Source organism: Echeneis naucrates, chromosome 10 (assembly GCF_900963305.1).
Source record: "Echeneis naucrates chromosome 10, fEcheNa1.1, whole genome shotgun sequence".
NCBI classification, from domain to species: Eukaryota; Metazoa; Chordata; class Actinopteri; order Carangiformes; family Echeneidae; genus Echeneis; species Echeneis naucrates.
In genome coordinates this window covers 15,455,093-15,470,881 of record NC_042520.1, presented here as the reverse complement: position 1 = coordinate 15,470,881, position 15,789 = coordinate 15,455,093, and the positions used below count along the sequence as shown (strand labels likewise).

Here is a 15,789-nt window from a genome sequence, read left to right as displayed (position 1 = left end):
AGATCACATGCCAGATAAAGCTGTCAATGGAGCCCTCAATCAGTGGATGCACAGCAGGAGAGCGAGAATGAAGCAGATGGTGCTTACTATTGATCCAAAACATACACACATATTTCCACACACACTAACGGCTCAATATCAGACTATTATAGGAAAAAATTGTCTCTTTGTGCGTTTGTCTGCAGGGGATTGCTCAGGCTGCTGATCCTCCGTTGGCGCTGCACTAGAATCAAAGTAAGCAGTGTGTTTAACCTGAGCACACACGTGCTTCTGCAATTCCTGCAAAACAAACACCCCCCCCAAAAAAAAGGTGGACGGTTTGTTGCTAAATGATACTGACACAGACACAAACTCTTTCTGTACATTTTATTTACAAAATGTATTAAAATTCTCTGTACAGTGCCTCACTAATGAGGTTCAGCAAATTATGCATGCATCTCTTGCTCTTTTGTACCCACGACTATGCCTGGTGATTTTTGATTTTGCAGAAGGTGAGGTGTCCAAAAAGAAGAAGAAAGAATAAAACAAAGAAAAAGGGGACGATGAAACCGATTTACAAAAGAAGGACCAGGGCTGGATTTCTAAAGTTAACCTAAGGTCAGTTTGTGAGTAGCAGAGCTTGCCAAGCATCACTGATTTCACATGCAATTTCTTATAAAAAAAAAAAGAGAGAGAAAAAAACAAAATGGAAAGCAATCGTTCATCATGTAATATAAATAATTTTCATTTATCTAAATGTACACATTTGTCTAGCTATGCGTTCCTTTTCTTCACATTTCAGATCATTTTTTCATATAAAACTATCTGCCCATAGTTTCAGGTGATTAGATAAGTATCGTCCTAAATCCTATGGAATCACAGTCTTTTTGAAAGAAAAGAAATTATTACAGCAATATGGAAATGTGCTAAGCTTCAGGACTTGCCCTGGTATAACCTTGTATAAATCTATTTTCTGTTGTATTCATATATTTTTTAATTTTCATTTTACTAAGTGAATTCACCAAACACTGTAATGCTCATTAAAGGAAATCAAATCAAAAGCAAACCACAGCTCATTGTAAAATGTGCAATTGTGAAAGAAAGTGGTAAGGTAATCCAAATACTACAGTTTAAAAGCCATTACTGTTATCCTTTAATTGGATTGCAGTTAATCTACAATTGAATTACCCTTTTTGTTTGGTTTTACTTTCATGTACAGAAGACTTGAATGACTCTAAACTCCAGGGAAAGACTTTTTGGAGCAGCAAACCTCAGCGGCAATGCTCCTTTGATATTTTACAAACTGTAAATCACAAACTTTTTTTTTTTTGTTTTGTTTTTTTAAATCACACATGAATTCTTTGCTTTACACGACTTTATTCATACAAAACACGCTCTTGGCAGTATTGGAAGTGCGAAGTATGAGCTGGTTCTACAGTGCGTTAGAGCTAGACCAGCTCATCTTCACATCTTCATGAGTCCCATCAAACCTTCAGAAGACTGTGGCAGCAGCACCAGAGTTTAGAGTACAAACATCACACTCGTCATCGATTTGGGCTGAATGGCATTTTACTCCAATAAGGTCAATCTTTTAAAACAAGTACAAGGTCACCATAAGTGCCTTACAGTAGTATAAAAGCTATTCTTTCATAACCAGTGTCTTACACTGCGCTGAGTAGATCTGATAAACTTATTCGAACACACAGAACCAGTGAAAACCTGGCAGCAGAAGGATGAAGAGAAATCTGATCATAGTGATGACAAGAAACCAATTAGACACTTGTCATATAAGATTTGTCGTCTGTCTGGCACTTCAAAATGTGCTTAGGGTTGCAAATGATGGCTTTAGTTCTCTCATTCATTGTAACGTCAACAAATGTGTTATATGTAGATATATATTCTTTTTTTTTGTCACTGCACCATTCTTCTGTTTTGTATGAGTTTCGAGCAAAAAGCAATATCATTGTGAATGAGTTGCATTGATTGGACTCAGAGTTCCATAAGGCACTGACAGGAGGGGAACCGTGTTGGTTCTTCCCAAGACCAGTCCAGTTCAGTCGTGTCATCTCTGCAGATTATCGTGCTGTGTCCGTGCCAGAGGATTTGGCATGGAGCTCAATTCCCGTGATCCCGTCCTTTCATAGTCACAGTTGTAAGGGACAATGCAAATGTTTCCTAAACCTGTGTCAACATACAGAGCAAAAGCAAACATGGGAAGATTTGAATTTTTTTTTTTTTTTGGTGGCTACCAAGAAGAACTGACATCTTCATGAAAGATGGTAAAAAAATGTGACTGAACATAAAATTTCAATGAATAAAAAATGTGATTTTAGTGAAGGACTACACACTTTAACTCCATTAAGTTTTTAAAGGCCCCAAAACATCAACTCAAAGCTCAATTTTTACTGAACATCAAATAGTTATGATTAAATTAGCAACAGTGAAATAAAAGTTAATAAAACAAAAACCTCCTTAGTAATTATTCGTTAAGAGTTTAACATGCAAACACTCTGATCTTCTCCATCTTTACTTTGTGGGTGTGGTTTAATTAGACGTGATTGATGGCAACGCTATTAAACCCAGTCATATTTTGTCTATTTGTTGGCTTTGTATGACATCGCTTTCCTCTAACCAAGCTCCACCCACCTCCAACCCGTGAGAAGAGCATTGACAAATAACACAAACACAGACGTCTCTCATGTCAGCAATAAAAACTTTTCTACTTTGGCACTAAATCGCGTGTTAGAAGTTAATTGAGAAAATATGTTTTCAAGGCTTTTAGAATGTGTTGCTGTTGTACAGCTTTTCTTCTGTAAACAGGCTTGTCACATTTTCAGTTTAACGAGAAGCAGCAGCACAAACATGCAATCAATTCAATCAAACAAAAGACTAGCAGTTCATTTAACAATGGTATGCTCCCTTTTGTGCAGTGCAAAGCCGAACAATTGCAACATAAAATCACTTTGTGAATTCCCAGGTACTTTGTGGAGCGTTCACTGGAATTAATTTTTAAGTTTCTCCAGAACAAACAGTCCCCCAGGCCTAGAGCAATTCTGCATTCACAGCTTGTTCTGCTGCCCCCAAGTGGGGAAAAAAAACATGTTGCGTTGAATTTAATTTTTTTATGAGGTGAGAACCGCTGAATTCTTCCTCCACTGTGAGAAAATATGTCTTTTAGCGTTTGTGAGAGCAGACCAGCAGTTTGTCGACACTGCACCAAACAAGAAGTTGAAGATCATGTGCTCTAACCCAGAAACAGCCTCGGGCACTATCCATGAAGCTATGGGTTAAAAGGCACAAACAACACTTTGTGTTTGGGTGGGCATGCGTATTCTGTGGAGTCCAACCTGACAACCATAAACAATTTCAGCGAATTCACAGGAACACACACATGAATCATTTATTCCCACTTATATGACAGACATGAGCTGGGATTGGCTCCATGAATGAATGAATGAATGAATATATGACAGACAGAGAAATGATCCAATGATTCATCTCGCTCAGTGCTCTATGACGGGAGGAGAATGTCGTACCTCTAGATCTTAACGCTCTCAGTTCCGTATACGTTGTAACCTTCTCTGTATGTGGCAAAGTTCTGCGTGTTGGTCGGGGGAGCCGGCTTAAAATTCTGGGCATTCTTGGCCAATTTCAGCCGTTTGGTTTCTTGTCGTGATTTATAACAGAACTCTATCAGAGCCACCATCATGGCCAGCCCCAGCCCTCCGACCAGAATATAGAAGACACCAGCCACATTGCTTAGGCTGAGAGCACTTGTCTTGTCCTGAGGGAAAGTGAATAACATAGTTCAGAGTTTTGCAGTGGAACAAAGGCAAGCAGAACAAAATGCAGCCTGTCTCTTTCAAACTGAGCCTTACATAGCCTTGGCTTTCAACAGAGTAACTGCCTTAGTAAATCATCATATTCTATCTTACTGATGCTCTAGATTATGGATACTAACAACTAGAAGCAAACAAAAGAATTAAAAATGTAATGAATTGCTAAGGCTATAATTTTGACTGAACTGATTTCCCTGTGGTTCTTACAAAGTTATGAGGAACTTCAGACGGCCATATTCAAACCATTCTCCAGTAAGGAGAAAGAAGTCGCCTCTTAATGCTCTGTTGGCTGGTGAATGTAGATCTGACGCTTCCCTGCGCTACGTATATGTTAAATGGCTTCTGCTCTTGACCATGTTAGGAAGGTGGTCAGTATCGCATAGGTCGACAGCTCTGAAAATCCCTGTCTTTGTTCATCCTCTTAGAGACATGTACGTATAACTCTCACGACAACAATGTCATACAGTACAGTCAAATTCATAGTAGATGAATGATAGCTCCATTAAAAGTTAAATAAAGCACTAAAGATCAAACCATTTTGCTGCTGCTTACCTACCAAACATATTCATAAAAAATTTGTTCATTAGAGTTTTACTATTTGCAGTTTAACCCTATGAGTGTGGAGATATCATGAAACTATCTAGCGACCCTGACCAGCGATCCGAGGCTTTAACTGTATCTCAGAGGGTTAAATAGTGGGTTTATTACATTCCTCAGCTTCTTGTAATGTGCAAACAGAACCTCTAACGTCAACTCAGAGCAGCCAGAAGATTTGGTGGACACCCTACAGTGCCCTGGCCTCTTAGAAAAGCTGAATTTAAGTAAGTAATCACAATAAGAGGCTTCACTTGTTTGTTACACCACAGGACGCCAAAGAATCTAATAGACACATCTCAATGCAAACTAGTAACAACACAAATAAATCAAATTTTCATTAACAGTTTGGTAAATAGAAACAGCAGCATAATGGTCAGAGTATCATGAATGTCAAGAGTGAAAATGAGCAAAAATAGCATTTATCATCAACGGTTAACTGCTGTGATTCAGCTGAGACTGTGTTACTGAAAGGCACTTGGGCAAATTCCCCTCAGCATTATCATTACAGTTGCCATAAAAAAAGAGTTTCTACAGTTTATATTGCATTAAAAAGTGACTCATTTCTATAGCATAAAAGAAAAAAAATGAATTTGGGGAAGCAGTGCCATGTGTTAACACCACATGTGAACTGTGTTACAGTTAGTGGCAGAAAAACTCAAATACTAAAAAAAGAAAAAAATATGTGTAGCAAATAAACAAAATGTACACTATAGATGTTAGAGAAGTTTTGTCTTGCATATGAACAGTACGTCAAAATGCAATTTGGAATCAGTACAAAAGACCTGCAGCGACTGACCTTACTTCCAGAGTCCTTGGTTCCACATTCACCCTTATCGTACCACCATTTGTTTTTCAGCTTGTCTAAGATGCCTTGTTCACTGAGTTTCAATACTGCAAGGTTTACAGGAGTTCTTCACGTGGGAAATAACATAAATAACATTATATTATGTTATTTTATGTTATTCAACTTTTAAACTACTACATACTTTACAAAGCGATAAAGCAGGGCTCCTGGCCATGTCAACATCACAGAGAGCAGGCATTCTACCTATTACCTTTATAACCCCTAGTCTAAAGCCAGGGCCTGCCCATATCGCTTTGAGTAATCGGCAGACGCTGTTAGCAAGGCAACAAGCAGGTACTCCAAGTACAATCTGCAAGTCAATAAATACCAAAAGCAACTGGTTTACATTGGCTTGGGGGGGCAAGTAGTAGATTACAGGGGCTTTCTGAAGACCATTTAACAGGTTCAGTCCAACAGGAGCTTTGTTGTAACAAACAGAAAAATCTAAGTGGCAGACACTAGTATCAATTCATTCATTATTTTCCACAATATCTGCTTAATCCTGCGATTGCTAATGACTCCGTCGCTACGACGACACAATCAATTTTGGAGGTATCAGAACCAATTTCATATATGCCCCAAAGTGAAAGTGTAATTATTTTCCATCCCAACATATTGCTAAGAAAACCTTATCTCCCAATTATGGCAGATTAGTGTCAGATGAGTGTGTCCAAACCAAAACTGCACAGAGCTGTAAGACTGTGCTCAGATGTATCAGCAGAATAATTCCTCTAATATTTGCCTGTAGCTGCATAGTCTGTCTGACCCAGCTGTTTCTTGCTGTTTGATGAGAGTTGGTGTAAGAGTTACATCCAAATAACAAACACTACATGTTGACAAAAATCATCAAAATATTCTTTTGCACTAACTAACTAAAGCTGGATGAAGATCATACCTTTTGGTCATAATCTAACAGCGGATTGTTACATCAGTGTCACTCTGGGGGCCTTTAGACCTTCCTCTATGACAGTCTATATTTAAAAAGTTAAAGTTTAAATACTGTTTAGTTGTTGCTGCTGTAGGCTGAGACTGCTGGGGGACGCACTGAGCACCACTCTCTCTCATCCTTACATGCCGCTGACTTTTTCTTCCCATAGTCTGTATTTGTCCCTCCTGTACTCTCTTTTCCTGTTCTCATCCTGCAGGTGATGAATCATCTCTGCTCCGTGATGCTGCTGAAAACCTGCTGCTGCAATAGTTATTAGTCATCATCAACCACTAATTATCATTTCCATTATCACATCTTTTCCTTTTTTACCTACTGCTAATATTTACTAATGCACATTTAGTGGTACCAGACATGAATCCATCATTATATCTGTATGTTTTTGCTTATTTTCTCTTAGCTGCTTCTCTCGTTCTCCCCCCTTTGTCTCTCCTGTCTCTCTCCTTGTCTCTTTCTCTCCCTCTCTCTCAATCCAACTGGTCGAGGCAGATGGCCACCCATCCTTATCCTGGTTCTGTCCAAGGTTTCTGCTTCTTAAAGGAAGTCTTTCCACTCCACTGTCACCAAGTGCTTTCTCGTGGCAGGGTTTCTGTGCTCTCTTTAAATAACTCTATAAAGATTTTGGTGTAGACCTGCTCTAAATGTTAAGTGGCTTGATGTAACTTTGTTATGATTTGGTGCTATTTCAATAAATTTGATTTGATCTGAGTTTATAATTTGCTGTTCAGGTCAATCTCTGTAAAAGTGAAAAGCAAATTGGAGGCAAAGAAAAATAGAGCATCAATAAATGAGTGACCCGACTACTCCCTGGGAACAATGTCCCCCAAGGGCATCCATGCAATGCATAATGCACTGAGAGAAGATTACATTACTGTATATCCCTCATAGCCAATCTGGAGAAACGGACTGTGAAGACCAGACCATTGTCTTGGCTCGGAGAGACATTGATTAACAATGCAATTACCCTGTAACATGCTCTGTGTCTGAAACTCAATCTAGCCTGCGCTCTGTTGTGCCTGGGGGTAAGAAAGAGCTGTGTTAACTGTGTGTGAGTGGGTGTGTATGCAGCGATGTGCATGATTATGCGTATCTCCTGTTGTCTGTTGGAACGCTGAGCTGATCCGGATGGGGCCAAGCAGTGTACCGTTTGGAACATGAGTGCTCCAGGCCGCTTTATTCCACCTAATCAGGCCTTTCCACTGAGTCCTGGAGAGTCAAAACAAGCCAGGAAACAGACACGCGATACATACCTGGGCATGATGACAGCACAAGAGACAGATACTTTCAAATGGCTTTCAAGCTTTGAGCAGCATCGGGAGACTTCCTGAATTCAGTGTCTACAGAACATAGCAACATTAAAATCTGATCTTAGAAATGAACGACAGGCATCTGGTGGGACATTATTTGGTCTGTGTCTCATGTAGCCTCTTACAGAGATGCTGTTTTAACAAAGTCACTACAGCTTAAGTGTTCGCTGTGATCCAGGCCAATCTATGACAAATGACACTGAGGGTGTAATTATATAATCTGGAGTCCACAGGAACATGCAGTTTGTGTGTAATCCAGAAAGTTATCTGACCTACATCACCAGATGTGTGCTGACGGCGTCATTTGTCATTAAATTGACCTGCACTGTGAAGAATGTAATACCGCTGCCATATATGTAATTTAGTGAAAATAGCACAATGCTTCATGTCACATAATCTAAGTAACATTACACTAAATTGTCACGGATGAGTGGGGTTTGAGCCATTAGCTGCCATAATGGAAAAATCATTCATCATCTAATCAGAGAAGAAGGTGTAGTCAAAAGGGTCAGAGCAGTGTTATTAATGGGGTAGGAAGCGCATGTGGTGGAATAAAACTAAAGGTGGTTTATCAGATCACCCATTAAAAATGAATTATGAGTCTTTTGTTTAATTAGAATTCTCACGTTTGCGTGCAATGCTTCGTCCCCTCAAGACGCCGCTGTTCCCCTTGCCTTCCTATTGGCCTCGGCTGAGCAGCCATTTTGAGGATTTGCTTTTCAGGAGAATTTATTACATTGGCTTTAGGGCTCATGGGTTCTGGGCCAGTGTCATGGATGTGAAGCAGCTGTGTGGTGAAGTGCTGAGGAGCCTTCACTTGCAGGATTAGCAAACTTCACCTTCATGATGGCCGGCTGGAGGTTACAGACTTTTAAACATTTACATGTGTGTTACTGCAATAGGAAATATCTGATACTTCCAAAACTACTGCGACAGATTCCTGACAACTGATACCAGCTGATCTGCCCTACAGGTGTGTAAAAGTGGATAAACCAAAGCCCAACCTTTAACAACTGCAGGGCAGTCATTCTCTGCTCACCATAGTCAAACAGTAAGAAAACTACTGGATTCATTCTTGTTTGCACTAACTTTATAGCCTTAATAACCATGAAGAATACTTTTTCTGTTGGCTAAAAAAAGGGCTCCTTAGTTCGATCTGAGCTGTTAAACCGTCCTTTCAGACTGTCAGTTAATTTGGTTGATCTGCCTTGGGGCAGCAGCAGGTTGGCTGGGTCAAACAGTTGGCTTTGTTATGGTTGGGTTGGTGTAACAGCCTTGCCGATTACTCTGCACTATGGTACCCGATTGTGGTGACATCGAGGCTGACCTTGGAGTCACCTCCCCCGCTGCCGCACTCTCCCTTGTCGTACCACCATTTGTTTTTCAATTTGTCCAAGAGGCCTTGCTCATTCAGTTTTAAAACTGCCAGGTTAACAGCATTTCTTGAAACGATAAAACATAACTTGTAAGAAAATGCACAGGTCCGTGAGAAATCTAATGCAAAGTAAGAATTATACTAAGCATCATAATGATAGGTAATGGTAGAGAGACTACCACTGTCAAAGCAGGGGCTTATGCACAGAGAACCATTAATCAGAATGGTCTAGGAAAGGACAAATTGTTTAAGAATTTAAGGAATATGGAGAGATAAAAAAGGCTCATATAAGGTAAAGACAGTGTTAAATCTTGGTAAAGGTGGCATGAAGGATTACGTAGAACTGAAGTGTGCGGGATGGGGACACTTGTCATTGAGAAGAAAAGTAACAACAACAAACATCATGCAATTAACATTCGTCACAAGTGACAGCGCAGCTTTTAAAGGCTAAATTGAAAAACCATTGAACTGTTAAATTAAAAGTGACAACACAACAGTCAGGTAGGACAGCACATGGGACAGAAGGAGAGATCGAAGGAGAGAGAAAAGCAACAGTAAGAGAGACATAAATATGAAATGATTGTTAGCTTTAGCCTTATTGTCTGGATTTGACCCGTCTACTGTAAAATTGCAACACATATATAAGGATATATACATAAAAAAAAATAGTGATCATCATTATAAAACCTTTGAATCCAAGTGCACTGAAAGGCATACTACCGTTACCTCTGTGTCCATAAAAAAACAAGAGGAAGAGAAGAGAATGACAACAGGGGGACATCAGGGTAGGTGGAATACTATAACAACATGGAGGATATTGTTATATTATTCCACCCACCTTAATGCTGAGCCTTTGGGTGTCGCCACACCGTAGCCTTTCGAGTCGAGGTTCCCACCCACTTTCATGGTGTCGCAGGGCTTCCGCTGCTCGATGTACTCGTTCATGGTGGACTCAAGGAGAAAGGCGAACTTGCCCTTTGACTTTCGTACCCGGGCTACACCATCTGGAGTGGTCTTAACAAACACTGAGGGTTCAGCAGATTTCATGTATGACCACATCTTCTCATACACTGCTATTTTGGATCGCTGTGCAGAGAAGAAAAGGAGGAGAGAAACAGTTTAGGCACCAGAAGATTGTTTGTGTTCAATGGATTTTGTAGGATTTTTGTGCTTAATGATCACTTTATTTAGATTAGCACGGTGAAGTATTTATAGACATCTCCGGAAGCGGTAATGTGATATCTTCAAATACTTCTCTGAAATATAGCTGGTGTGAAGATCATGAATTACAAAAATTTACAAAATCCATTTACTTTCATTAGTATAAGTGTACTCTGTAAATATTGTATTGCAGCTTGAAGCTGTAGACTATATCTGAGAATCACAAACAACCTATACAGCTAGTAAACTGGGGTTTAGTAGAATTACTGGCATTTGTAGGTTTGATTGTGCAAGTATGCGCCTCATAAGGAAACATCAGTGACAGTGAATCGCAGGTAATGAACATTTGAACACTGATTAGTTTGTTGAAAATACAGTCTCAGTAAATTTTGAATTTTAATTTATACTCCTAATTTAACTTGTAGAATTTGTTAATTTCAACAACATTGTCCTGAATGTAACATCTCAATTAACCCAGAGGCGATGTGCAGAGGAGGCGATGGAAGTGAACGCAGAAGCGCATTACACGCCCATAAGGCAGCGCATCACAGAATGACATAGATGAGCATTTTCCCGGCGCCCAGGGTCAGGCTTAGTAAGCCTATGAAATCCAGGGGAGTTGAGTTCTATCTATAATAAGCATCAATTAAATTATTCAATGCTGCTGGATTTATTTTGGCATCGGCATTTTATACTCTGCACAGATCCTGGTCCAACCAGTGATGAGCCAGTTCCTGAGTGGCACTGAGTGTGCTACTGAAGACTGGATACCACATAAAAAATATGCTTCCTTTTAGCTAAGGCCAGAGAGAGAGAGACGAAGGGGTTGGACAGTTTTCAAGATTTGGCTGAATCAAAAGATCTACTGTCAGGCGATGGGTTTGTGAACAGAATATGGACGAGCTGTTGATATACCAACATCTGTCAGAGATTCTTCCCTGTGGCCCTTGTTTCTAATCTCACATGGTCACAAGTCATGTATCAACAGTGCTGAAATTATTGTTTGATATAACTTTGATGTTCAAATGATCCTTTGAGCCATTTATCAGGCAACAAGACTGTCTGCTGCTCCGTAAGGCACAGTGGGACTTTGAGTTAAACGCTTTATCTTTCTCGGCATGTTAATATGCTGAGAAAGATAAAGCTGATGTGCGGATGTTTGACCATTATAATAATCTATTTCCACCATATTTGAATGCCATTCAGTTGGAAAGTATTTGTTTATGAGCTGAGTATTGAAAAAAAAAAAAAAAAAATCAAACTGCTTTTTGGTCACACCAATTCAATTTAAGTGATTAAAGAGATTTTTAGTCACCAACTTTTCCTTTTTTTTCTGCTTGATATAATAATTTGCTCTTATCAGAATAATATAAACTTTATGTCTTTGGGACACTTTGTGGGACAAAGCAAGCTGGCAGCGTGACCTCATTATAAAGTTTGGCATTAACTGTGTTTTGACATTTTATATATTGTGTTCAAGCATCGGCATTAGTAATTCAACAACCAGATGTACTGATCAATAAACAGAATCATTAGTCCCCTGAACTGGTAAAAGCCCCCTCAATAACAGCATATCCATCACTAATGCTTTTCTATTCATAAACAAAAGAATTAACCTTGACATAGCGTACTTCACTGGCTTCATGTAATCACATACAATTTGTTTGTAGGCATCTGTCACAGAGCATCAGGCAAAGGCTGTCGATGAGATGAGACAGCTACATAAAAAAATAAAATAATAAAAAATTAAAAGTCTGCATGATGAATGTCCCCTGCGCAGATGAAAAATCCTTGAAGTTGAGGTGATGGTTGTGTTTTTTTTTTTAATGCTAATACGACAGATGGTATGAGGGGAAGGGCATGGTTGCAGACAGAGGCAATGGTTTTGTCTACAATCTTGTTAAATCTGTTCATCATGGAAAGGACACTTGTTTCGAGGACAATTCCCCCAAAGGCCTAAGTCTCATCTGCTCGATATGAGGATGCTGCAGACGCATTGTCGGATGAACAGAAAAGAATGGATCAGGCCATTGATTACCTCTGTGCTTTATGAAGTGAACTGATTAATATCCGAGCGGGGGACGATATGTGACCAAAACCTAAATTGGCTGATTTCAGTGCAACTTAAGTCACCATGCAAGTTGCTTAAAGCAGATTCTGACAGAGAGAGAGAGAGAAAGAACAAAATGCTGCGAGAAACCTTGGCAGGGGAAAATAAATATTTGATTATTGACTTCCAGCACATCAATGTGCATACACATACATACATAATAGAAATACAGGCAAACATACACACACACATATAGATATATGCATATCCTAATCTAGACCACTCTCATCTACCAACATTCTGGTCTGTGGTGGCCATTTAACATCGAGTTACGGAATAATGACTGCAAAAGTCCATCATCAATGAAAAGACTATTTGTTGAGTGATATTATTCTTCCGTAAACAGAGTTTCATACATGTGGCTCCCCTTAACACCATATTATGGCTCTATTAGAACAGCCTGCTGTATTCTAAATGACTTTCCAGATAATTAACACAGAGTGGCTACATTTATAAAGTGAAAAGTAACACGACTGTACGCTGGGTAACTTGCAAATGACACATCACTCCTCTAAATGCCTTCACATTATACTAAAGCAGTCATAATGTTGCTGTATTCATAATGAAGCACTCAAATAGCTGATCTCAGCCAACCCTCCCACCTAGGCGACACAGTTACATCATCTGTGTGGGTGTTCCTCCTGCAAACCTGTCTGAGCTTCCTGCTGTCTCTTAATAGTCATAGAGACAAACACAGGTCTTATTCCAGCCTGTGTGACCTAAAATGAGGAATGGAGAGAACAGGACTCGCCTTCAGCAAGACAAGGTTAAGCCATCGGAAAACTGGTGTAGGCTTATTATTCTTCTACATCAAGGTCTTTGAATCACCACTTCCAAATCACACACCAAAGTGAATAGACATGTACCCAGGCAACCTGACGTAGGAAGACACCGATGAAGGCTTCCTCTGCGCAGTTTTTGTTTTGTTTTTCATTCTGAACTCCAACGACTGATTTTCTTTTGGCCACTTGCGACAGTACAAACTCACTGCAAACACGACACATTATTTATCAGCTTCAAAACTGAAATAATTCACTGGTTAGGAAAAAAATTCCTGATTAAAGAGCCAACAGATATGGAGCAGCGAAATGAGTTTAATATTCATTCACTTTAAGCTTTAGATTTAACTCTATAAAAAACATTGCAATCTTTTGCTACACAAAACAATGTTAACCAGTTAGGTCAGACTATTTTTCTGAGATTTTGGAAAGAAAACAGCTGCCAGTAGAGACTGAAACAACACTATGAGAGTAAAATGTATTAATACACCTGTTTTGGAAAAGTGCCTGTGAGAAGATACCGTCTTTCACAGCAGAATTGGAACATCAGTACTTAAAATTTACTGGTTAAATCGCCCTAACAAGAGAAATTGTTATGATATAAAAGTATTTTCATTGTCTCCAAGAAAAGAGAAAATATCATTTTTTTTTAGCTGTCACCTTAAATATACTAGAGCCTTGAAATTTAGTATTTGAATTCACTTAAAGATCACTGCTATCTGCTGCTGTCTTACCATTCCTCTCTTACATGCAACCTTTAGCTACCTCAGGCAAAATTATCAGCAAAATTTAATGATGAAATTCTAAGCATTTTGTGAGAGACCGAAGTGGACCTGAGATGTAAAAGAGTGGTTTGGGTATTTTCAGAGATCATTGTAAATATATTGTTTGAAGATTCTGTTGTTCCAGTAATCAACATTGTCATTAAAGTGTCTGAGAGAGAAGCAAGTGATTAAAGCCCAAAGTCACAGGAATTGCACTCTCGTTCTAAATGAGCACTTAATCTGTATTGATTTCTGAGTTACACAGTGTTTCCCGACCTCTGTCTACTCTCCTATGAACTGTAGCCTGCATTTCATTCTTCGTTTGGCATCGCAGGTGGCTTTCATTACAGCTGCTCCAGTGTTTGTATATCTAAATGCCATCTCGAAACACCCACCACGCCACTTCCTTCCTTCCTTCTCTTCCCTTTTATTTTGTTTGTGGACATCACCACTTTCCCTCAATATCCTGTAAGCCAGGACTACCTGTATCTCAAGTATGCAGAAATGAAAGTTGAGGCTGTCTGGGTACACTTTGTCATTGAAGTGTCACATGCTATGCCCTGAATACCAATTCCTCATCTTTGATGCGTTTGCTGGACTCCAGTAACTCCTGTCACACCTGCTGTTGTTGCTCATTGAAAGTTTGACAGGGCCCTCTGAGGACAGAGCTCTTCCTCAGAGGTTACGCCCATCTTGGACTAGTCTCTCATTACTTTTGTCAGCGTTCCCTTTTATGCAAACAGCTCTAATCTTTAAAGGAGCCTCCTCTTCTTCCTCCTCGGACTGTGAGGAATCACAAAGTGACAAGAGCGTAAGGAGTTGTGCCACAATGTGCTGCATATGAATGCTCCCAAACCAGGGATTTCCTGGATAAATCTCCTTGCTGGCTCCTTTTCATGCAACCCTGGCTAAATGCAGGTCCGCTCCACATAACAATATCACTTATTAAACCTTTTGCTGGACCACGCAGAAGCCATGGAGTGTCTGAGCCACAACAGCGGAGAAATCAAATTGATTTTTAATGCTGAGGGAAACGCATTGGTGACCGCACACAAGCTGGCGTTCCCATCTTCACCACACCTGAAGATCGGTGAGATGCATGACGTTTGCTGCTGAATGCATAATGTTTTGACGGGAACAGAAAACAATGCTGTGGTCTAATTTCACTGCGCAATTATCATTCTTTCATTGCTACCCTATTAAATGGAGTGCATGAAGGGATGGCAGTGTGGTTGTCTTTGATGGTCTCACCCCAGTCTTTACACATAATTAAACAGACACATCAGCCTATTTTGGCATCTCTGCCGTTGTTATGATCCACCTTCTTTTTCAATGTATATTTTTAAAATGGAACTGAGCCAGGCCTTTTGATTAAATGAAACCTCATCAACAGGATAAACAGGGCCTCAATGGTACAACTCATTTTCTAATCATCCCAAACACAAATGTTTAACTGACTGCACGAAAAAAGATCAGACGGGAGGACAGGTATTAAAATGATGAAACAAACCACAGTGGTGCAGTGGTGCATGACAGCTGCTATGCTGAGGAAGAGCAACACAGAGCTTGAAGTTATTCCACACTGTCTCAGGGTAAAGCAATAGACAGGCTGGAGACAGAGGAGGAGAAGGTGCCCAAACAAGCAGGATAGTCTGGGGAGGGAGAGCCAAGAGTGGGCAAAGCTGCACTGCCAAGTGCCTAGAGCCATTCAGGCTTCCGTTGGGCGCGTCGACTGGCTCCCAGGCCAGCTGTCCTAGTTGGTTGTGAGCAGCAGAATCTGGGCTTTCTGAGGGATTTGCAGTAACACCACTGTCTTTGAAAATTCCTCCATAGCCTGTCTTCACTACCACCCCCAAAAGAGGACACACATGGAGATGTGAATATTGTCACTGGCCGGTAAAAAGCCATTTTTCCAAACTGTAATTTTTTAGGGGCGATAAAAACTGCCTTGGAGGGATATCTTAATGGACAGACGACAATGAGGTAGTCCTCCTGATTTTAAATAATGACAACCAGCAGTGGAAATTTTGGAGATTATTATTACAAGATTTATTCATATTACTGAATCTTATTTTTCCCCATCATTGC

General features: G+C 39.9%; 1 protein-coding gene across 3 annotated transcripts in view; it reads right to left on the bottom strand.

Moving 5' to 3' along the window:
• Positions 1–1,271: 1,271 nt before the first annotated feature.
• Positions 1,272–15,789, bottom strand: part of gria3b (glutamate receptor, ionotropic, AMPA 3b) — a 76,509-nt gene continuing 61,991 nt past the window's right edge. Inside the window, exons 13-16 of one of the 3 annotated variants that reach the window (XM_029513324.1) lie at positions 9,726–9,973; positions 8,840–8,954; positions 3,516–3,763; positions 1,272–2,160 (exon numbers count right to left, since the gene is read on the bottom strand). In XM_029513324.1, coding sequence (XP_029369184.1) covers positions 3,518–3,763; positions 8,840–8,954; positions 9,726–9,973 — 609 coding nt within the window. In that variant the 3' untranslated portion in view covers positions 1,272–2,160; positions 3,516–3,517. Of the gene's footprint in view, positions 2,161–3,515; positions 3,764–5,211; positions 5,327–8,681; positions 8,955–9,725; positions 9,974–15,789 lie in introns of those variants that run through there. The other 2 variants (XM_029513323.1, XM_029513325.1) reach the window with 2 other exon arrangements.